Raw genomic sequence first — 24881 nt, 5'->3', positions numbered from 1 at the left:
TTAGTGACACAGACATAATGGAACCAAAGGAATTTTTGTTGCTAAGTCATTTAGCTTAGTTAATTGGTTACACCATCAGCACAGAGTAAAGATGAACATAATTATTGGAAGGAAGGTAATTTATCATTATCAAAAGCAGTGCAAGCACTGACCTATGAGGTACTACATGGTTGATATTCAGAGCTGAATATTGATTACTATTATAAAGATGCATTGGAGGCAATTGGAGAGGTAATAGTGAAAAAGATCCAATACAATTATTGATTAAGATTTAATTCAACTGTTAATACCACAGTGCTGAAGTGTTTTTAAGAATGATTGGATGGGGATACAATCAGACACCTTAGGAAAAGTATATGCAGCTAATTCAATGGATAATTTATCTTCCAAATAATATATAGTCATTTTTGTTTTTGAAATGTTTATTTTTGGGTTTTTGATCTTATGACTGTTGCCCATTTCATTACTGCCCAATAATACCGGAGAAGTTTTGATTTTGAAAATTATTTGCATTTTCTATGAACATTTTTAAATTTCAATGTCATATGACAACCCAATGATTAAACATGAACACTGAGGTATCCTAGATCCTTCCTCAAAGCCTTTCCTTCCTTTTAAACAATACCTTATATCATTAGTAATGTCAGTTTTGGACCACTGTAATGGTTATGATCTAGGATTCAATCTAATAATGGCTCTCAAGTCATAAATCATCTATATCAGGGAAAAGAAATGGAAAAGAGAATTGAAGTGAATATGGAAGAAAAATTTACTACATAAGTTAAATATGAGTCAGACATCCAAATACCTGTTTTGAGGATTGCTGGAGGACTTTGAAGCAGTGAAGTTGTTTTAATTGCAGTTATATCATTGCTGCCAAGAATAAATGGGTAACTTAAAGTGTCAAATATGATGAATTGAACAATAGCTGGTCTATTTCATCAATGTCCTAACCAAAACATCTGGGTTAACAGGGCATAAGAGGAAACAATTTACGCAATACAGATATATGTATGGTATATTTACTTGCACTAGCATAGAAAATGTCTTAATTTAGAAGAATTTGTGGCAGCCTGATATCAGATAAAATTTTTTAGGGAAAAATTGAGTCTGAAAATCTGAGAAATACGTAATTGCAACTTGTAGACTTTTCCCAGAATTTAATATTAGTTTCAGGAATCATAATGAACAAGTTTGCTGTTATTTTGCATTTCATTGAAAACTTAAATTTAGAAGTAGAAGTTCTGTTACCATATTTGTCACTTATACTCTTGGAAATGGTTTTCAGGTTTCAGAGTCGAGACTCAAAATTAGCCAATATTGGATCAGTGGCTCTTTTAGCACCTCAAAGTGCCCTTTCCTGGCTCTTAACAGGTGGTATCAATGACCCCCCAATTCCACCTGGTGCTACTAAATTTAGTTATTCCACTCGTCTGGGAGAAGTAAAAATTCGCCTCTGTGACACTGATGTAGATTTCTTAGAAATCAAGGTAAGACATGGAACTTCATAATATTCAAAATTGTCTAATTCTTATTTATAAGTGGCAGCTCATGCTATGTACATATGTAGTGATAGCAGTACATATTTTCTATGCATTTAAATAGATTTATCGTGTTAATTGAATAAACATCTTTAATGAAGGTTAATCAAAATGTATAATACCAGTTTCTACCACATTTATGTTTGATTCTATTCAGTCTGCAAGATAGTTATAAATCATAACATTATTGATGATGAGTAACCTTAAAGATTTTAGTTTCTATTTATTAATCCTCTCCTCAATGGAATTAATTTGGAAAATTTTGTCTACCCAGGTGTCAGTATTGGAGAGTGATTGCCTTTTTAAAGCTAATGAACGAATGGTGCTGAGAGCTTACCTTTCTAGCATAACTGTTGATGATTTGTCAGACATCACATTGTATCCAAAGGTAATTAATATAATTTTAACATTAATACTTTTTCAATAGAAAATTGTGATTTTTAAAAATTATATCTAATTGATTTTGCTATGTTCATATTATTCATAAAAAATGCCTTTACTCCTGCAGTTGTTGGGAATTACAGTAATTGCTTTTAATTATATATGAAACAAGTTTGATTCATTATCAGTAAATTTGCTTCTGATGAAATGATTTGAAGGTAATTGAGCTTTCATTTACCATTACAACGGTTGATAGTGTGATCCGAATTCATGCTCAAGAACTTTCACTACTAAAACTGAGAATCAAACCTGCACTGAAAAAAGTGGAACTCACCCATGATCTCCTATTATATTATTGATGATCATTATATTTTCCTGTTTCATATTCTTTTATGTAATTACGTATATTATTAATTTATTATACAATATTTGTGACTATTTTATTCAGATATTGGCTGTTGAAGAAGACAAAATGTTTGACTTCAAGTATGTTAGACATAGTCCAAAGTTATATATGCAGAATGATATTGAATCAAATAAAGATGATGTTAAATCTGATGGAAGTCTGAGATTGCATGTGGGGAGACTTCACATAGTTCTTCTTTACAAATTCTTTGCTGATATGCAGGTGAGAAAAGATGCTAAGAGATTCTGTTAATATTTTGAAGGGTATTGCTATAGACATTTGTTGAGATTGAACTCACTAATCTACCAAATGGTCTTGCCCTCAGATTGCCTCAGCAAAAAATGATTTTCAGTTTTTAAATGATTTCTTTGAATGATAAATTGCAGTCTCTTACAATGAAACAATTGCAGAGTGTAATGCACGTATGGCAGATAAAAGTTACTGCTGGGGCATCTCCCATAGTTTCTTGGAATGCATTCTCTTACTGTCTCTGCATAATATGTACTCCATGTCATGTTATCATGAGTATAATTTTTTTAACATTTTCCTTATATGACTCCCTTTGTTTCTGCGCTGTTTCTGAATCTTAAATAATGTTGCTATAAGTTTCTTTCAGTTTTTACATCTGTACTTTGGCTTGTTATTTCTGCCAATAGTGTTGATGAATGTGACATCTTATTCAAGTTTTGATGCTCATATATCTCATTCCTTGTTTTCTTTATTGTAGCAACTGTAGACACTTAATGAATTCCACCATCAATATCCTACTTTCATAGATGTCTTTAATAATTCAAATAGAATATCTTAAGCTTTACTTCAGCTTGCCTTAATCATTTCTTCATGCCATAATTCTTTTCCGCACTGAATATATGCATATTATTTTCTGTAGACTGAATAATTGTTGAGACTTATGCCACACATCTACTGTTACATTTATTTCTACTTTAAGTTCATGCACTAAGTGGATTTTTTACATTTGTTCTGTAGTTTGAAATACATTACCTACTAGAGCAACCAGTTAAACTTAGTATAATGTTTCAAATTTCAATTTCATGATCTTGAAAATAATGCATGTGATTCCGTGTAAATTTTGTTTTTCTAATTAGTTCACTGTGTAACAGTAAATAGAAGTGGAATAATCCGTTAACTTTCAAAGAACTGTCATTTTATTGAAGCACTTTCTGGAGCCGTTTGTACGACCTGGCACAACAGCAAAAGCAGCTCTTGCTGCGGAGCGATCAGTGGAATCCAGAGTTGCAGCATTAAAGGGCTGGCCTACTCGCCTTCGCTTATCTCTTAATCTTCATGCCCCAACATTACTTATACCACAAAAATCTGATTCACCCAATCTTCTGGTTCTTAACTTGGGTGAGTTGAAGTTTATAATTATACGAGGTTGGTCTGAAAAGTTTCCAACCTAAAAAAGATAAAAGACATTTATTATATTTTATAAATGCTAAAGATGATGTAGTGCAAGTATTATAGAATTGACATCTAATCTGTGAAACTAATCAAATGTTAATCTTTTGTGACCTATTTATGATATGTATTTTCATGAGTTAGAGTTATCAGGATTAAGTACAAATGATACCGTAGATCCAATACCCAAAATTCTAGTATGTATTGAGTTGTTTTAGCATGATATAAATATGCTTACTCCAGCAAAAATATTCCTCATTGAATATTCAGTTGATTCTTTCATCAATGATGTAAAAGTTACATTTTTCAATAATTTTTGGCAAATATACTATACAGAAACAGAAGAATCTCATTATTGTGATTCCATGTATTTGAAATATGTATCTTGTAATTAGATGCTTAGGGTCTGGCCCAAAAGCATAGGACTCTGCATGTTTTTGGTACAAATAAATCAAAGTATGTGTAAATTGAAATTAAAGGCCTGTAAACATAACAGTTTCAGGTTTAACTATGTGGAATTTCTTCATGATTAGGGTAAAAAAATAAGCTTTACGCTTCCACAATATAGATTTAATATTTCATGACCATGGTTTTGATGATGCGCATCATCATCAGGTAACATACATCAACATTTTTTCAACTTATTGTCTGGCTCCAAGAGGGAAGTATGGGAGAGGAGAGGGGATAAGGTAGGGGGAGTAAGGGAGATGGGGTAATACATACTTATATTGGCTGTGGGGGTGGTTAGGAATTGGGAGAGGGATGGGTTGGGTGTAAATGGAGGGGTATAGGGAGGTTGGGTTTAAGGGAGGGAGAGGTCCCCACCCTAAATTGTCCCTAACTACCCAATTGGTGGTCAAGGATGGTGTGGATTTATAAAGTTTTATTTTGTTATTATTCATTTGCTGTAATATTGTAATTCAGTGACTTTTTCTCATTGAATCCATCTCTAGGCTTTGCATTGAATTTACAGTATTTTATGTATTCCCCATTCTCCTGATTTGTAAAGGACAATGGCCTCTATGATGGAGTGAGTCATTATTTTCTTTATCTAGCTTTTTATTCCTTTGCTTTATCATATCCCATTTTGCCAAAGTTCCCATCAATATCCAAATCATCTACTTTAATGCCCAAAAGAAAAATAATTCATTTTTTCAAAAGTTATTTCCTAACTCCATACTAAAGTGAGAGATCATTCAAGTTGAATTGTCCATTAAATTTTCAGGGAGCAAAATTTAATTAGATGCAGATATGTTTTGAGAGTTCACTCATATACACATATATAGAGAGAGGTATACACACACACACACACACACACACACACATACATATATATATATATATATATATATATATATATATATATATATATATATATATATATACTCAAAAGTCCGGTCCGGTCGAGTTCCCACACACAGTTTCTAACTCCGGACTTTTGAGCGAGCACTCTCGAGCTCGTGCGTTCCCGGGTATATATGGCTAACCCACCAATATGGCGGGCGCCTACATATCCGGGGGCACGGCCCGCGAGGGCGCGTCTGCCGGGTTAGCCGTAGTGGGAACCCACAGCCAGGTCACTGTCTGTGACTGTTGTTCTTTAATGAAAATATTCATGTACATTTCAACCAGTTCGGGGTTCAGGTGAAACACAAGACCCTGCCCCTTCGTCAAACAATAGAATGCTGTAATGTTATCACAGTACATGTGGATATTTACATTTGATAATTTTAATATATTCAATAATTCAAACACTATTCTAATGCCGTACAATGCTGCGTATGTTTCGGCCGCGTTTATCGATGACAACTTGGGTATTGGAAAGCTCTGATTAACTTGCCATTCTGGGATTACGACTCCTCCTTGGTCTGGTGTGGCGTCCGTATATGCTGTAACTATCTCCGTGGGTTGTGGTAAGAAAACTTTGCGGTTAAAGATTTCCGACTCTTGGAGCCAGTTCCACCACTCTATATTTCTCTTGAACACTTGGCTAATTAGGAATTTGGGGAGCCTTAAGATCCACACTAGTTGCGTATATATATATATATATATATATATATATATATATATATATATATATATATATATATATATATATATATATATATATATATATATATATATATATTTTTTTTTTTTGAAAGATTGTCAGATACAGTAAAGCGTTGAATATTTGATATCCTGTTTACAATTAGGTGAATTTTCCGTTGATACCAGCAAGAGGTATTCCCAACCCTCAAATTCACTCCTATTTCCTTCCCTCTCTCCAAGATTTTACCCACTAATTATATTTAATTCTCTAGAAAGTTTTTTCTCGTAAACTCAAGTAAATATCACTTGAAACAAACCACTGCACTGAAGAAGTGCTGAGTGGTGAATCTTCTGAAGCATCACCCCCTGCTCTTCAGACCCAAGCAAGCCACTGCATATCCTACTTCAACCAGTATTTGAATAATCTTATTTATATTTGCTGCAGATTTAAGGAAAGGGAGAATCATTGTGTTAATTAGCTATAAGTATTACCCGGAAAATATTTCCTAAGTGGCCATTATATAAGTATGATGTAGTGTAGTAAGAGAGTGTATGGAGTAGTAATAGAGAATGTAGTAATGGAGAAAAGTTACCTGTATCAAATGTTTTGCAATAGTAGGGGCCAATGACCATGATTTATTACCTTTGTGGCAGGGGAAAGGGTCATGGTGGAAAGGATTGGGGCTGGGACATATTGAAACCTATCTCATGGTGGATCTCATGCCACCATCCATATAAGCCAGAGGGACGTGCTCTGTGCTACCATGCTCCCTGCTGATTATTTGCTTTAGGAAGGGAGGCAATAGATGCTGCTGGATTGCAGCACCTGTTGCCTCCCTTCCAAACTAGCAGACCAGTACACACCTTAAAATGAATACTGCCAGATTTATCTAAAAGATGGAAAATTTAATTGGCAAGGAATTGGTGGCTGGTGATATTATATGTATAAACCTTCAGTGTTGATTTTTATGCATGAGACTGCTAGTAATTGATAGCCATAATTTTATTTTACCCATTTGAAATTTTGAGATGGGTAAATCGAATGAACAAATTGTATCAAGGGAATATTGAAGAAAGCTCTACATAAATTTATAAAAGTTACATTCAAGACTTTTGTACGTACAATTTACCAATGAAACAAGGCCACAACAGTCTGGAAATTTATATTTATTACAATAAAAATAATATTTGCCCAAGGATTGGTGTACAATAACAATATAGGACACACTATAAAAAATATTTATTCCATTAGTCATTATTATATTAGTAGTCATTATCATCCACCAGTGACTCCCCATGACTTACCATAGTTAAGTATAACCAAATAATAAATTCAAATGTTTGTTATATTATAGGAGACCTGAGTGTGGAAAACTTTTTTAAAGAAGTTTCCGGTGTTTACCCTGAAGCAGTAATTGGTTCTGGTGGGAAAGACCATGGCAACCAAACTTCACCACTGTCTGCAAAATCGCCTCCAATACCACCCCCAGTGATTGACAATATTTTGATTCGTTTAGAAGCACTTCAGGTTAGTGTTGAATAATTTACCTTTTTAGTCCTCTCATTTGACGTATGAGCTTGCTGGTGTTTGATACTCGTACATGTTTCAATTTTGACATTATGCATTATTTACTCTTATTGTATTTAATCAAGCAGTAAATCATTATATGATAAGAGTGGTAACTGAATAATTTTAGAACCTTGTAAAACTATAAGTGGCCTCCTGAGTGGTAATTGCATAAAACATTGCATAAATTGCACTTCTTGCTTTTTCTGTATGAATCCTTCTGTCTTTAATGAGGACTTAAATAACCCATTCAGTGTTAAAATTAGCATTATTAAAGCATCCATTTATCTCCTCATAAATTATAATTTTATGAAAAAAACCCATTTTCTTATCTCAACTAGCATTTTGCTTCATCTGAAACTTTCATTACCGTGTACAGTGGCTTGTCCATGCAGCCATTATTAGGCAATTAGCCCCCACTGTACAAAATTAATTTGTTCCAGAGGATTATGTATGAAGGAAAAAATAATGAATTGGATCAATCTTAAACAGATGGCATATTATTTGTTGCAAATGATCAATTGGGCTCTATGAATACATGTATGAATTATCAAATGCTTATACCTTTAATACAAAATAACTGCATGCAAACAAATTGACTGAATATTCTAATGGGTTTACATGTCAACAAACTGTCTACCAAGATGCATGAGATTCTTAAGAAAGTACACCCTAAATTGAATTTATTATGAAGTAATTCCACAGGGCCCTTTGAATTCATTTTTTACGCATATAATTGGTTCTAGAGACAAAAAAACTTCCCAAAAGTAAGAGTAAAACCAGGCCCTATTGGTATGTCCATGTGTAACTCAGTATTCAAGTAATACCAGTTTGCAACAATATATTTGTCAATAGTGTCAACATGGGTATTTAGCAACAAGGGATCCAAGACCCTTGTTTAGCGTGAGACATGCAGACCTTTAGTTCATGAGAGAACCCAAAACCTTGGTAACCTTTAGAAAGAAATGAAACCACTACACAGCCATGGATTGACAACTAGAATACAATTGGATGAAATCACCCATTCATTTCAGTAAACTCATGAGAACATAGCAGTATTATTGTATTTTTACCTCAGATCATCCAAACATATAACAGTGTCCAAAATATTCTACTATTTTGCATCAGATGCATCTCTAATAATGAAATATATAATTTTCCAACAAAACAGAAGACTCCTATCACCTCATGAGGTAGAAACAGGGGAAACAGTACACATTGCATACCAGGTATCATTCTTTCTTTTTGATGCCAGTAATCTTGTAGAAATAAAAGTTTTCAGGAGTGTTCTTAGATAGTACTATAGCATTCCAGAATAAACTGAGTCACCTATCTACCCATCCTTAATTTTTTTTAGCTAAAGAATTCATGCATTACATGTATTCTTTAATTTACAAGAATGACTACAACTCAATTATAATTTTTGAATCATCCAAGTTTCAAGTTAAACTCTGAGGGTAAAATATGCTGCTCATTTTTTCCAGAAACAATTAACAAAATGCAATGCTGTTAATGTAAAAACATCATAACCAGTAGTTTGGTTAAAGTGAGGGCTGGTTTCATGATGGTTTACCATTTTGTAACTACTGAATTACTGTGGTAGAAACATCCTTACAATCAAATGCCTCAACCAAATGGGCACCATATATACATTGGACGTGATATGATATTGTGAAGTTTTTGATAAGGTCAACATAAATCACGGTACCTCTGTGAGTAAAATCCTCTTTATTATGAATACAAGTGGAAAACTTAGGCTTGGTTATCATAGGCATCAGTGCTATGTAAAGATTTAATCTTGGCTCTGTTGCCGTAGTTATAATGAACTGAATATTTGAAACCCTTTCAGGTAGCCTCTATCCTTTACTTTTATAAATTGGAGTAGTCTATTACTGTTATAGCTTAGAGCAGCAAATCTAATAGTGAGGTAAGTGTAATCCTCAGCTTTACTTTCAATTAGATTGCTTTCTAGCACAGTGCAAATTCTTACCTTATGCAGATCTAACAAATTTTTGAGAGTTTCATCCTCACACTTGCTGGCAGAATGATAATATACACATCATTTTCGGGAAAAGCTTGAAATATCAGCCAGTGTTTCTTTGGTGGTGAGAGTGACTCCTAGTACGTAACTATTCAAAGACATTTAAATTGACATATCTCTAAGTTCTACGTAACGTTATGTTTCTTATTTTATTCACTCCAAAAGTTCATTATTCTGCATATGATAATATTTAATTCCAATCTGCAGCATTTTCCCCAGTCTGGATTTTTATCTAAATTGCATGTGGATAGCTCACTTGATCCCAAGCCACGTACCTTACATCTTGATCACCTGAAGGCTACTTTGCTTATTTCACTGGACTCATATCTCTGAATAGTATTCTTTAGCAAGCAAATAATCTGAAGTTGCTGCTTACATATAAAATTATGTAGCATCTATTAGGAAGAAAAGGTTCCTAATCAAACTTCTCTGTGGCATGCTGTAAGCCATGTCTACCTATTTGTTGCCCATGACATTGATGATTATTTTTTGCTCATGGCAAGATAATAAATCCCTGATCTAGTGAGTCAACTTATTATATATGTTATAGGATTTGAGTTCGCACATGAATTTATTATGAGGGGCTTTGTCAAAGGCTTTCTTGGAACTCATGAAGTATTGTTTTTTATTCATTTTTACCTGATATTAAATTAATTAGAGAGAGGCATAATATGAATGAGAAAGTACATTTGTATTTTATGTGATTGACGCTCTTAAAATTGGTATTATCCTCTTATTTTTCGTTTACCAATAAAATGCAGTACTGACTTGTCTGTACTAGTACAGAATGAGTCATGACAAAATAATTAGTTATTGTATGCCATTGTACTTTTATGTTCATATTTTGAATTATTTCTTATGTTTGCAATTATTAATAGATTTACCCTTCCTGTTATCCCAGAAACTCTTGAGATGGAATTATTTTAATAGACATGATGGGTCATAAGTCATGTGTCATATAATTCTGAAAATGATCTAGTGGAGCCAGGAAGGATTTGATTACTTTGATCTAATGTAATTCATAAGTAAAAAAAGGAAATTTTGGGAACTCAAAGAATCCAAATCATCTTAATTAACATAACGTACATGAAAGGGAAACACTAAACTCATTTCAACATGCTTTGAAAGTTCCTTAGTATTATGCTGAAAATTTTTCTAAAAAATGGGACTCCATTTATCATCAATTTTGATGGAAGCATTTGGAATTTTTAAATATTTTTAATTATACTGTCAGAATAAAAATACCTATTTGCTGTTTTATTTTCTTAATATTTAAAACCACAATATTTTCATTTGATCAAATGGAGTGTAATCAATCAAGAAGTTGGTCATGGTAATGGAAAAGAAAATCTTCCTTTCACCCCAGATGCTGTAAATAATTTTTTCTTAAAAGCTGTTGAAGACAATTTGTTCTCTCGAAAAGTTGATGCTGCCAATATTGGTAATATGCTGCAAAATCTTCCTCCGAATAATTTAAATTTTAAATGGCATTTTGTTACTCCACTTGATATTATATCGACTGTTAAAAAATTTAAAAAATCCAACAGTAAGGATATTTATGGTCTTTCTAACTCCCTAATAAAGGACATTATTGTGCTCATTGCGGAACCATTAGCAATGTTAGTCAATTTATGTTTTGAGACAGGAGATTTTCCAACAGCTCTAAAATATTCCAAAACAGTACCTGTCTATAAGAAAGGTGATAAAGATGATTTAGCTAACTACCGCCCCATTTCCATAGTCCCCGTTTTTGGTAAAATTTTTGAAGCTATTATGAAAGATCAAATATGTAATTTTTTTGAGTTAAATAATCTCTTTTCCAAATCCCAGTACGGCTTTCGATCTGGGAAATCTACAATTTTGGCAGTAGAGTCCATAGTTAATTATGTCATTAATGCATTTGAAGAAAAGGAATCAGTCTCAGTGACACTATGTGATCTTAGTAAGGCCTTCGACTGTGTTAATCATTCAATATTACTAACAAAGCTAGAATATTATGGTATTAAGGGAGTTGCACTGAAACTAATGAAGTCATATTTGGATGATCGCCACCAATTGGTTGAACTTGATGGCTGTCGGTCTGCAGCTCTTAAAGTAAAATGTGGTGTACCACAGGGCTCTGTGCTTGGCCCAGTACTTTTCATTATCATGATTAATGATTTGCCCTGTAATATGAAACCTAGATCTGTTTTATATGCTGATGACACTACTTTTGTGCAAAAGTGTCAACATCCAGAAGATGCAAAGTTACGATCTAGCGCTACCCAAAAACAGGCTAAGGAATGGTTTGATGTTAATCATTTACAATTAAATACTAACAAAACTCAGCATATTGTGTGCAGTCTTAAATCAAAAACAACTGATATTGAAACTGCTAAAATACTAGGAATTTATATTGATACAAAACTTAATTGGGAGACTCACATCAGTCAGACCTGTAATAAACTTAGTAAAGCTGTTTATATGTTAAGAAAGCTCAACTTTATCATTTCAAATGAGTATCGTTTAACACTTTACCATGCCTTCTTTCAATGTCATTTGAATTATGGTGTTGAGTTATGGGGTCATTCCCCTCATGTTAAACAAATTTTGCTACTGCAAAAGAGAGCTATTCGCTCTCTTGCTAATATACCACCACGTGATTCCTGCAAACCTTTTTTTATTAGGTATAGAATCATGATTGTATTTTGTTTGTATATCTTTAAGGCTCTGATTCATGTGAAAGTTAATCTAGAAACTTACCAATTAAGGTCCAACCTCCATAACTATTCCACAAGAGGTAAATCGAATCTAAATACTACTTATTGTAGATTGTCATCAACTTACAACACATTTCACAATATGAACATACGACTGTATAACTATCTGCCTACTCAGTTGAAATCAGATGGTATCCAGAGTTTCAAGAATAGGGTATATACCTGGTTACTTGCTCACCCACTTTACTCATTGGATGAATTCTTTTGTGACAATCTTCATCACATTTAAGAACTTATGTTTATATATTAAGTAATATTATGATTGACGACATTTAATATGGTTGTACCATTTTTAAAATGAATAAAGTATTATTATTATTATTATTATTATTATTACCTTATTCCATTTCTATCTCTCATTCCAAGTCCATTTCCTGATCCATTATTTGTTGATGATAAATTCCAAGTAAAGATTTGCAAGAATTTCTAGTATATGATGATAACAGGGTTTTGTTAAGTACATATCTCATTATTAATTTTCATAAATCTCATAGAAGTGATTTCAAAATTGAAAAAGTTGTGAATAGCCATAATTCTATGTGCATTAAGCTACATTTAAATGAGGGGTTTGCATTTGTGTGTTTTTTTATTTTGATTTGTATTATTTTTGTCTCAGCTGCCTAGAAGACTTTAAATGCAAAGTCTTATTTGGTGTAATTCTCTCAGAATGCCTGAATATTGATCTCACAGGATCCCCTTTTCAATGTGTCCTCCTTCACAATATAGGTGTCCCAATCCATGCATTGCTATAGCAAAATTAAATTGTGTTTATCTTATGTAACAGTGTTCCTTTTGGTTACAAAATTCATTTTGAAACGGTGCAAGAATACAGATACAATAATAATTATAATCCTCAGCTGATTTATAGTACTGTACTAGGAACACTAATATTTTATTAGTAATGGGTGGCTGAGTGTTAAATTTCCCATTCATAAAAATGCTATATTATTTAGTTATTTCCTGATAACATCTTCCTGCATAATAATAAGGGTAAAAATCATCTAAATAAATAATATGAGAGTAATTGGAGACAAAAATGTGGAAAAAGGAAGGAATAAAAAATAAGCATCAATACAAAGATAAATGACCAGTTTTATTTTGTTAGCATTAGAGTAAGAACCAATATAAAAATATTACTTTATTTTAATAATGCAATTCTTATAACTTTTAATTAGCTGAATAATAAATAAATAATTTAATAAATTATCATGAATACTATCTTTTTCAGTGCTTCTTTACACTGCAATTGAACAGTGATATTTTGCCTACTATTTATTTTGCAAAAGCAAACTGTTACAGTTATTTTTGTGGATTCCACCAGCCCCTTTCAGTGGGTTTTCCCATAATTTAGGCCCTATGAAATTGCATTCTAGCAGTCAGAAATAGTAGATTCACCTCATTGCAACCAAATCCTTTGGTCCATTTTCAAGATAAAATTATAAGAATATCTGGGTCTCCATATTATTAATGGCGTTATTCACCCTTTTATCTAATTATGCTCATTTTTTCTGGCTTTTATAGTTGAATGATAAAATTAAAGTTCTCGGAAAAAGTGTTGATAATTAGTCCAAAGGTGGGTTTAATAGGTGATAGTAGAATTTACCTTGCACTAAACCGCATTGTACATGAAATCAATGCATCAGGGTATGGAAGCTAGTTTCTTTATTTGTTCTGTCCATAGTTTTCAAGAAAATATGGCTCAAAGAAATGGACAAAACTGAGGATGCCCAGATTTGGCTTAGATTTGAACTCATCCCTCTGGTGAGTGCTTGAACAATGCTCTCTAGTCTACCATGCTGATGGAGAACATTTAAATAAATCTTAAGCTGAAGTTTAAAATCAGCATTATCTACCTGATTCATATGTCAAGTAATATTAATGATATTTGTCCTTGCTGAAAGAGTGAAATAACATCCTGGTAGACATTAACCAAGGCTAGGTGCCTTTCACTCATTCTGGCTGGCCATCAGAGTGATACATACAACCTGAAATTGGTTTGTTAATTGGTTCTATCATTGACTCATAGATTAAAATCTAGTATTCAAATCTCTTGGAGCTACATGTTAATTCAACACATTTTTCTGGTACATCTTTTATACTGATAAAACTGCAGAGAATTTCATTTTCCTGATGCAGTGGAGGTAGTCTTGAATTTAAGCTTTTTTGGTCATTGCATGTGTTTATAATCCCTGCATGAGAAATTTCGAAATATATACTTTATCATTCCACTGATATCCTTAAAACTGATAAATTGATGTGTTATTAAAACAATTTTCTTTAACCTTTTCTATGTGGTTGTCGAGTGCCACTCAGGACAGCTTATCTCTCTGTCAACTCGTATGTTGAGTGTCAATAGACATGCTAAATTTTCTAATTTTACGGTGGCCCCTTCTTGTTTTATTTTGATACATTTGATTGTAATTTTTTGGTCGCTTTATTTGATAATATGTGTTTGATTTCACATTATGATCCATCATTTTAGTGTTGAGTACAAGAAGTCTTGTCATGATAGATGCTGCTGCCAATTGTTGAACTCATGTTGATCATGTTTTATATCTGTCAAACCGTCATAAGATACTATAAATTTTCTTACAAATGGAACCTGCGACTATTTAAAATTTTTTTTTTCATTATTGAATAATACATTTATCATATATTGGCATAGCCACATTTATTTTGTTATTATTATACACATTGTATTTCTCATCTTCTTGTTTGACTTATCTTTTTTAGGAGCTACCAAATGTAGATGATAATTGATAACACAGTGGAGGAAGACTCTAGCATTCTTTAGAGCATCTGTGATTTTAGCTCATCCAGATGTTTATTGATTACATGCATATTCTATGTGCACACACAAAAATTGATACATTTGCTTGCTTGGATAATTATCTATCGGGATAATTTTTTTTATTACAATCCGCAAATGTGATCCTTTGCTATGTCAATACACTCCTTGATGACCCCATAAAAGAGGAGCTCCTTCCTTCAAGGAGACAGTCATGCATAGTTCAAATCCAAAAATTTCCTTCCCTAAAGGTCATGGAAAAGTTTCCCATAGCTGTTGATGAAATTCTTGATAAAAGCAGTGGTGTTAACTATTACTTTGGGAATGAAGAATTCTCAAGAAATGATACTAATGAGGAAAGCGAATTCTCGTTTGTTCTTCCATGCCACCTCCAAGTATCATAAATCGTAGGACACTGGATGAGTCTACTGTGTTATTCTTTAGTTTCATCCATTGAATGTATCACTTCTACATACTTGGCAATAGAACTCAACTAAGCTTGGGCAAACTAAGAGTGAGTGGAATGCCATTAAGTCAGTTTAAAGTATGGAGACATTTTTTTCTTAACATCTACGCACCACTTTCAATTTCTGTTATTGCTAACTTATTGAAAGATTTAGAGTTTTGCCTTCATCACAAAGTTAGGACCAATCTTTTCAGAAGTCACATTCAGTGTTTCAACTCGTAAAAATTGGGACTATCCCATGTTTTTCTGTCATATGGATAGAAGTTGCCATATATATTTTAGGATGAACTCATAGAAATCAGAACTTATCCACTTGTATCCATAATTCAGAAAATCTTTCCACAATGATGGCCTTAATTCCAAAATAGTTTATTAGTTAATGTTTTAGAATTTCTTTTGTAACTGGAATAAATGACTTTACTACATAAAAATGAGTTTCTATTTTGGTTGGAAACCAATTGTGAAACTTGTTCTTTTGTGGTATTCGTGTATTCAATTTTCCTCCACATTGGTACTGCTGATTTTGGCCTAACAGTATAATGAAATATCAGGAGTATCAGCATATGTGTTTGAACATACAGAGTGATTCACAAGAGATGTGTAAAACTGTGGAGATGTGTAAAACATGTGGAGATGATAATTGATGTTATATTATCCATTCATGTTGTCTGAATTAATTTTATAGGGGAAAGCATTAATTACATGAAAATATAGATGCGAGGAATGTTATTTAACTCAATGTTGCTTGTGTCCTTGAATACACTTTGACCATTTCTCTGATGGTGCCTACCCTTTTATGTGCAAATGTGTTGTCATATGTATGTACATATATGACTAAATTCCATGAGAGGAATGACATGCAAAGAAATAGGCAAATAGTGTTAGCTGTTAGGATTTATTCGTAACTTGTAGCAGTGCATTTACTCATACATTGTTGAGATGATTTTTTTCTGTGTTTAGTATTTCACATTTGTATATAAAGCTCAACATTAGGGAAATATGTAGAATCAGCTTTTTGAGGAAGTGACCAGTAGCTAAGGTCATTTGTAATATGTGGAATCATTCTACTTTATCAAATAAGCCTCAAATAGCTTTAAGTCTCAAGTAACTTTATTCTCAGATAGCTTTAACCTCAAATTCAGAGGTATTTTGTTGAGAACACTTGCGTATAAAATGTGACTCTCTAAAACTCTTGTTTCAGAAAAAGTTTTGTAGATATAATTTTAAATAATGTTGAATATGTTACTTCAATACATTATGAGCCATTCAAAATTTTTCAATATTGGGTGATTCAATGAATAAATATTGGCAAAATTACTCTTAACTTTTTCAGCCTAAGAAATGAAATTTTATTTCATTAGCAGTGAAACAAATAGTAATTGCAACACATTTTGAGGAAAAATGTTCATTATATTTTGAAAATAGGAGTATATTGCCCAAGAATGTGAGTGGAAAGATAAATATGCTGTCGTTATAAAAAGTAGCACAAACACAAATAATTCTTTTATTTTCCCAGGAATCCTCATAGAAAAGAAAACTTTAGGAATTATATTGAAAGATATTTGCCAGTGGTAAGAGATAAAATCTTTAGCTGTTTCTTGACATTAGCTCTGTATTTGGGATATTTTGCTACCTATTTCTTCATGGTGTCTGAACTTGGCTTAGGTCTCGAAAGAGTGAGAGTTTAGGTAAAGCAACACAGAAATTTTCAATTAAAACTGCATTACTTGGTGTTCCTTGTGGGATTAAAAAATGTTTAATTTGTAAAGCATCATCTGGGTGTGATAGTCGAGTTGGTAGATAGCTCTGGCTACTGACCAGTGGGCCCAGATTCGATTCTGGGTGAAGCCTCTAGGCACTCGCAGTCAGGGTGTGCAAATATGTGTAGATTTTTAGGTATTTCACCACACACTGTACCAGGGGTGGCTAAAGTCAGGAAAAGTCTCACATAGGAAACAGATTTTAGAGAAATAATAATATATAATGCAATTTTCTTTTTTAGTAATGTTACTTCTGAAAATATGAATACCAGAAACATTAAACACATTACATCATTTTTCATTTACTGATCAGTTTGAATGAGGGAGTGGGACCACATTCTGGAATGGGTGTCTTAAAAATCAAGCATAGGTATTTTACTGGAAAAGATAACTGGAATTTTTTTCCTATCTGACCGTATCTCTTTCAGTCTTTGGATTCCTAGGAGTCTATTAGGCTTTCACATGCTATGTTTTTCAGTTGAGCTACCTAATTTATCACAGCTACCAAGCCCAAAGAGTTAATCAGGCTTTCAGCCTTCAAATTAACATGTAGGCATACTCCCTACCGGACTAACCTGGCCTGTGTTTCTTATGATATATTAAAATACCCTGCACAAAAAACTCCATATTCTCCATATAACTTGTTTCCCACTTAGCATTTGCTTCCTTTCATCAATAGATGGGCCAAAACGGGGAAAGATGAAATTTCTTTCATTTTTTCATTCTGTTTTGAGATTTGATGTCATTTGCTAATATCTTCAGGTCAAATTCAGAATGCATGCAAAAAATGCAATGCATGGATGCAATAGCGTTGCACAGAACATGGCTGACAATTATAGAATTATCTAATGATAATAGTAAACTACTTGCTCCAATAGATTTGCCTTACAAGGATTGTGTTAACTTTTATTAGTCACCTCTACCGTTTCATCTTAAATCACATATCATTAGCATGAACATTTTTCAAAATGTATCATTACTGTTTACCTATTTCTAGAAAAATGAATAATTATGGTTAAAGTAAGAAATAATATATGGTATCACTTTTTGTTTACCTAGGTGGCAAGGGCTGTAATGACTCTAGCAGGATCACTGCAAACACAAGAGCCTATTTTGGAACCTGCAAGTATGAGATTAGATGTGAAAAGAGCAGTTGCCCCGGCTTTATTTGCTTCTGCCCATCCCATTGGACCATGGTATGGGCACCTTCACCGAGACTCATCTTCTCTTCTGTATGATGTCCATGGGTGTGTTGAAGGCATTCATATTAATTTAGGCCAAAGAGATCTTGCAACACTCCTGGCAGTAATATCTGATAATCCCTCTGAAGCAAATTTCTCAGGTGAGTGAGAAGAATTCTTTCATGTGCATATAAAAACTAGAAATGGACAGCTAAATGGGATGCCTCAGTAGCTAACCAGGCTAAAGCACTTGGCCAGACATCAAGGGATCTAGGTTTGAATCCCAATCTAAGTGAATCATTTTCGCTCTGTGGAATTCCTGCTTAGAGAGTATTCAGAATGTCATGAAAATGTACATAGTTAATCTCTGTTAGTAATTGGATCACATATGTTATTCTTCATTTGAGGTTATTTAACACCAACTCAAATGGAGGAAAAATATTCAATGCACCATAATGTCATATCTAAACCAAATGTGGGATCAAATCTACAGCCCTCAGTTAAGCGTGTGAGTGCATAACATATTGCTTTAAGTGAGGAGACAGAGCTGAGGCAGCTGTTTTAGAAGGGAAAAAAAATTATTTGAGCTAGCTAACATGTCATGAGTCACCCTGGACATTGATTTTCTATTGTCCTGTAATATATTCCTCCGAGCTGATTTATTGGTGTGATATGGTTGAGAGACCGCAATGTAAAATCTCAGTTGCCATTAAATAATGTCAGACTAAGAATTATTACATTAGCTGTATTAGGTTACTATAAAACCTCGCAAGTTATAAGTACAGTACAATGGCTGCTGCTTAGCAGTGAGGAAAACAGTTATTTCATTATGATTTTATTTTTATCTGTTTTCATTTTCAACTTTTAAATTATCATGAATTTTGTACTAATTGTGCATTATTTTGATAGCTATTAATTCTGAGTTTTCTATGACATGATAATAACAAGAGATATCAGACATTGGATTAGTGCCAAGTACCCAAGGAACCCATTTATTCAGATGAAATTTCAACCAGGAGAAATTTTATAGCTATGTCAAAAGGCAGGTTCATTGCAAACATCATTTGGCTGATAATCACTTATTTGTCATCCAAGGACTGTTGTTTTTCATTTGTTTCAAAAACATATACTTCAGAAATGTTGCCCAGTTCACATCCAACTTCCCCATTGGAAGGTGCCACACCAACTGGTATTGGTGTCGGGCCACCAGGGGTGCCACCATCTGAAGACCCTGCCGTGAGAAGACTGCAAGCATTCCTTTGCCAGGGTGGAGCAGAGCAAGTTCACCGAGAGGCAGCTATCCGATTGTCCTTTGATGGTCTTCACCTGAACCTTTTTAATGATATGGATGAGGTAATAAAATCAATTTAAAACTTTCTGAGAAATTAATATGTCAAGTTTAAGTTCATTGATGGTACTCCAAAAAAACAGTGATAAGAATACATTAAGTCAATATTTTAAATTGATCCCCATGGTCTAATAGGATTCAAAAGCAATAAGTTCTGGCAAGCAATATTCATTGAACATGGTAGCTTCCTATCAAAAGGAAAAAATCTATAAGGGTATTAATGAGAAATTCAGTAATCCTTGGATGCTGTTTACACAGACACACAACACATACATATTATTGGTGGCCTATAGAGGTGCTTTTAGTTAAAATATTAATCCAACCAAAAGAGTAAGTACATCTAGAAACATAACCACCTTTTTAAAGTAGCCTTCATCGCAAAATTATCTCAACTAGATGAAACAAGTTTAGCTTACTTCTTTAATACTTGTCTCTAAGTCCATTCATTCTTCCACAATTCAATTATTCCTTGCTCTATCTCTCTTATTTTTACCACAAACACTCCCAAATTTCCCATAACCACAGCATTTAGTCGACATTTGTGCTGATCAATTATGCCACACTCAGGTTTTGCATGGAGGAGTACACTTTTTTGGTGTCTTAGGCAAGCATTCATTTTTTTATATGGTTCACACTTACACTAACATACTACTAGCAGCCTTTCTCCCAGCATGAACATGCATTTCTATCGGTTTTTAATGTTTCCTATCATCTTTCATAAACATTTTGCCAAGGTATACAAGATCGATTTTCTTCTCAAGGGACTTTTCCACTATATCTGTGCAACATAGCATTGTAACACCATTGCCCAGTTTATTAAAAATATATTGACTGTAAACAGATGCACTAAAATACATGTGGAAACGTGCAATTCACACTTATGATTTTAAAGCTACAAGTGCTCAAATATGGTGTGAATGTGTGACTGCACATGACAAAAAGGATAGCCTTTTGCTTGAATATAGGGAATGCCTCTCGTCATTCTCTAAACATTTGTGCCATGTCTTAACACAAGGGTCTTAAATTTGATCATTACGTTGAAACTATCTAAGAAGTTGAAGTTATTATTAAGAGGCATATGTTGTACAGTATCCTGAACTTAATGGAATTGGGTTGAATTGGTTTCCTTATATTGTTTTGTCTTCATGACTTCTTGGGCATATGTTAGAGATGTACATAATAAAATAATAATGGTTTGATTTCAATTATTATATTGTAATGTTCATTGAAGTGACCTTCATAGAATAGTAAAGTGTGGCAGTTTAATTATTAAAATAACATAAACCTGGGATAACTTTTATGGATGATCCTTATTCATGTAACTGATTGGTTCTGCTTTACATGGTGTGTTTTCAATCCTATCAGGTCCTCAGCTCTCCAGTTCGTGATATGCAGCATGGGCTTTCCCGCCTTGAATTAGGAGAAGCCATTGTTTCAATGGATACTTTCTCTGATCATAGTTTAGAAATCAAGTTAGCTCTTCAGAGCTGCTTACTTGAAGATATCAGACCATCAACTAGCATCGGCATACGCAAGTAGGTTGAACTACTTGTACTTCCTTTCATTTCCTGATTTCTTGTTTTGATTATTAATTTAATTATATTTTATGATTGAGTTTGAATTTTCATAGCATCAGTACCTCTCTTAACTCGTAAGAAGTTATTGTATGCAACTAGAAAATATCCAGGAAAAAAAGTTTCAATCCCAACTTTGTTGGTTTAGTAGTAGTATATTTCAGGCTTTCACTCAGAAAAATCATGGCTAGAATGAGATTAGAACCTGAATCCCTCAATTCCTAACCAATTGCTTTAGCCAGAGGCTTATTCAGTGGCTTAACTTGGTAACTCAGCTTAACCTACAGTAGCTTAACTTGATAACACAGCTTAACTTACAGTAGCTTAACCAGGTATTTGGGTTCAAATCCAAGTTTAAGTGCTATGAAGTTCTCATATTTGTGGCTTTCTATTCACTTAAATAATCCCCAGGCCTATTTGATTGTGAGATAGAAAAGGTATTTAAGGAAATAAAATTAAACAAGGCTGTGGGTGTAGATAACATCCATGCAGAACAACCTAAAAGTCTAGGCAAATGAGAAAGGAAGAGTTGATGTAATCATTTGTAGCCTTTGTGAGGAATTTGATTGGAAGATTTCACAAGAGCAGTATTAAATCCCATGGCAAGAAAATAGAAAACCATTAATAATGGAAGGACTATTGGACCATGAGTTTGATATCTCATGCAATAAGTATAGCGCTTTGGATCATCAACAAAAGGATGGAGATTAGAAATAATGATTACATAGGTAAAGGTCATTTTGAATTCATTTAGGGTAGGGATACAAATGATGCCATATTAGTAATGAGGGTTCTGACAGAAAGGATGGTAAAATAAAACCAAAATGCATTATCATGGATTTGAAGATGTTTTGTGGAGTAAATGGGAATTGATTAATGAAATATTGCAAAACAGAGACGACTGGACTGGAGGGATAGGCTACTTATTGAAAACTTATGCAAGAATCAGATTGCACAAGTAAGAGAAGGGGATGGAGAATAGGGTAGGGTAGTGATGGTTCGAGAAGTCAGGGTTATGCGTACATCATGACAAGTACTATTACACATGTATGCTGAAAAAAGTCAAGGATAACATTGTAAGGGCTTGAGCCAAGAATGAAAGTGGGTGGCTAGGTGCCTAAGTTGGTTAGGTTTGCTGAATGAATAAGCAATAGTTGGTCAGACAGCAAAGGGAATGTTGAGTGATTCAGAGGAACAATGTAAGAGGTATGGATTATAAGTTTGATTTCACATGTGGCAATGGTGGTTCTAAGAATCATCAATAGATAGTAACAGCATAATGCAAACAACTACCTAGGTAAATATCAGTTTGAGTTAAAAAATGGAAGAGGAACATGTGATGCCATTGAGATGATGAGAACATTAGTAGAAAGTAATATTGATTATAATCAGGATGCGTTTGTGTGCTTAATGGATTTTGAGAAGGCATTTTACCTGGTAGAGTGGACAAATTTAATGGAAATCTTAGAGAATGTAGGATTACGCCGGAGGGATAGGTGACTTATGTGAAACTTGGGCATAAATCTGATGCCATAGGTGGGGGTAGCTAGGGGTACATTGAAATGGGCAGTGATAGGCAGTTGAAATCTGGCCAATAAAAAGAAAGATGGAATTAATATAATGGCTACCCTTTAAAATTGTCTTTTTTGAATTTTCAGATATGCTATTGAAGCAATGGCCTTCATTTATTAACCCTTTGAAAAAATTTGAAACTTTGAAACCCTTTGAACCTTTAAAAAATTCTCTTTGCCACTTTGATGGAAATAAACCTGCCTCTCCCAGGCCATTCATGTTAAAACCTGTGAAAATGTGGCAAGACAAGCAATGTTGACTATTTATTAGTTGACCATCTGTTTTCATTCATTCCTCTATGACAGTTTGGAAAATTGTCAGAAAATCAAATGTAGTTTTGGGAATTCTAGGTCATGCTGTCTTCCAATGCACAGTGCTTTTCATAGCTTTGTTTTAAAAATGTAAGTATATACACTAATTTTTGTTAATTTTTCACAGGATATTTCAATCTCATGGAAGTGAAATGCCAATGGACCCTAATGGGCCAATCTCTGTGTCAACACCTCCAATTGTGGATATGACATTTAGACAGGTTTGTTTATTGTTTTTCCAGAATTTTGAAAATTTCACGTGTTAGGAAATAATCATTAATAATAATGTGGCAAGTTACAAATAGAAATTTCAGAAAAATGCAATGAATGAGGATGGCATCTAGAATTACAATGATTTAAAAAATTAGATTTTGTGAATTTCAAATCCAATGCATATTGAATTTTAGTTTGTTAAGCAAACTTTAATTTGTATTGGATCATCCTCACTATGGTAAAGCATTTGTTTTACCATAGTGATCTATCATTTTTTCTATAGCCATTTTTTTCTACATTTGTCAATTCAAAATTATTTGTGCCAAATAATAAACTGTTTGAACATGTACATTAAATATTTGTACATTTATTGTAAATACGCTAATCATCTGCATTGATTTATTTGACATCCAGGCTCAAACAGGTGACAGGTGTGTTGATATATTAGTGGAATGTACTCGCATCAATTTATCGGTGCCCTTCTTAGCAGCTCTTGGCCGGTTCTTAGTGGATGCTCTCCCTGGGGACCGAGTAGTCAATGGACATCAACCTTACTGCACTCACTGCTGTTACTACTGCGGTGTGAGTGGAGGATGCTGTCAATGTGAGCATGGTGGTATGGTTAACCATGGATATGTGGGAGATTTATCTGCTCAGGTAAGTGAGATTTTGATCCAATGTGAATCGGAGTGACAATTTAATTTACGATTGGCTGGATCATTTTGTATGTTCCTTATAATGTTAGCACACCTGTCCCTCAGAGACAGAATGTGCCCTTTATTTATTTTAATTATTGAAGTCCCAAATGGATGTCCATAGATAGATTTGGTTTCCTGTAGGCCATTGGCTGAACCAATAATCTTTTTAAAATATGTGGCTCTATCCGTAGGCTTATCAAATTTGATGCCCATAATTATCAGTGTTCCATTTGGCCTATGATATTATTTTGGCAAATAATCTAAAGCATAGTGTGAGATAAACTTCCTTTTACATTGATTTTTTTGATTTTGCAATATTAAATGGATATAACATGGACTATTGGCAGACTTAGGTCGTAAAGTGTTGATAAGTTAGGCGAAAGACTTAATTTTTTGAGCTAATTAATGTTTACCCTTTTTTAACTGTTTAACATAATGCATTACTTTCATTATAAAAATCTTATCATGCATTGCAAAATGTTAAAAGTTAATTTGTCAGAAGAAAGTGTATCCCCTTGAGAATAATTTTTAGTTGGTACCTATGTGAGGCAGGAAGAGAAAGATCGAGAAGACTAACTTCTTTCAGGCAGCTTAACCTTATTCAGAGGCATGCTTTTGAACTTAAGCTTCGAAAATGGTTCATTTTTTTAGAAATGGTCTGTATTCACAGGGGTTGAAAATATTTTTCTTAAAATAGCTAGAGGATTAACTTTAAAAAGTTAATTCTGATTCAACTTAAATGTAATTAATGTTATTTGGCTTTAACTTTTAATATAACTCAGTTAAAAGTTTACTACACTTAGCTTAACTTAACTGTGTTCATTT

General features: G+C 33.4%; 1 protein-coding gene across 3 annotated transcripts in view; it reads left to right on the top strand.

Annotated features, from left to right (window-relative positions):
* The window catches only part of LOC139691480 (intermembrane lipid transfer protein VPS13A-like), a 140309-nt gene that overhangs the window by 30690 nt on the left and 84738 nt on the right, over positions 1-24881 (top strand). For 2 of the 3 annotated variants that reach the window (XM_071589320.1, XM_071589319.1), the window contains exons 20-29: positions 1289-1490; positions 1816-1929; positions 2371-2550; positions 3504-3696; positions 7134-7306; positions 18219-18501; positions 19476-19693; positions 21054-21223; positions 23273-23366; positions 23773-24015. In XM_071589320.1, the coding sequence (XP_071445421.1) occupies positions 1289-1490; positions 1816-1929; positions 2371-2550; positions 3504-3696; positions 7134-7306; positions 18219-18501; positions 19476-19693; positions 21054-21223; positions 23273-23366; positions 23773-24015 (1870 nt within the window). The remainder of the gene's footprint in view (positions 1-1288; positions 1491-1815; positions 1930-2370; positions 2551-3503; positions 3697-7133; positions 7307-18218; positions 18502-19475; positions 19694-21053; positions 21224-23272; positions 23367-23772; positions 24016-24881) is intronic. The other variant, XM_071589321.1, reaches the window with a different exon arrangement.

The sequence above is a fragment of the Hetaerina americana genome, unplaced genomic scaffold (assembly GCF_022747635.1).
Source record: "Hetaerina americana unplaced genomic scaffold, ioHetAmer1.1.p SCAF_36, whole genome shotgun sequence".
Lineage (NCBI taxonomy): Eukaryota > Metazoa > Arthropoda > Insecta > Odonata > Calopterygidae > Hetaerina > Hetaerina americana.
The sequence above is the reverse complement of the archived record's forward strand: the minus strand, read 5'-3'. Positions and strand labels throughout refer to the sequence as shown.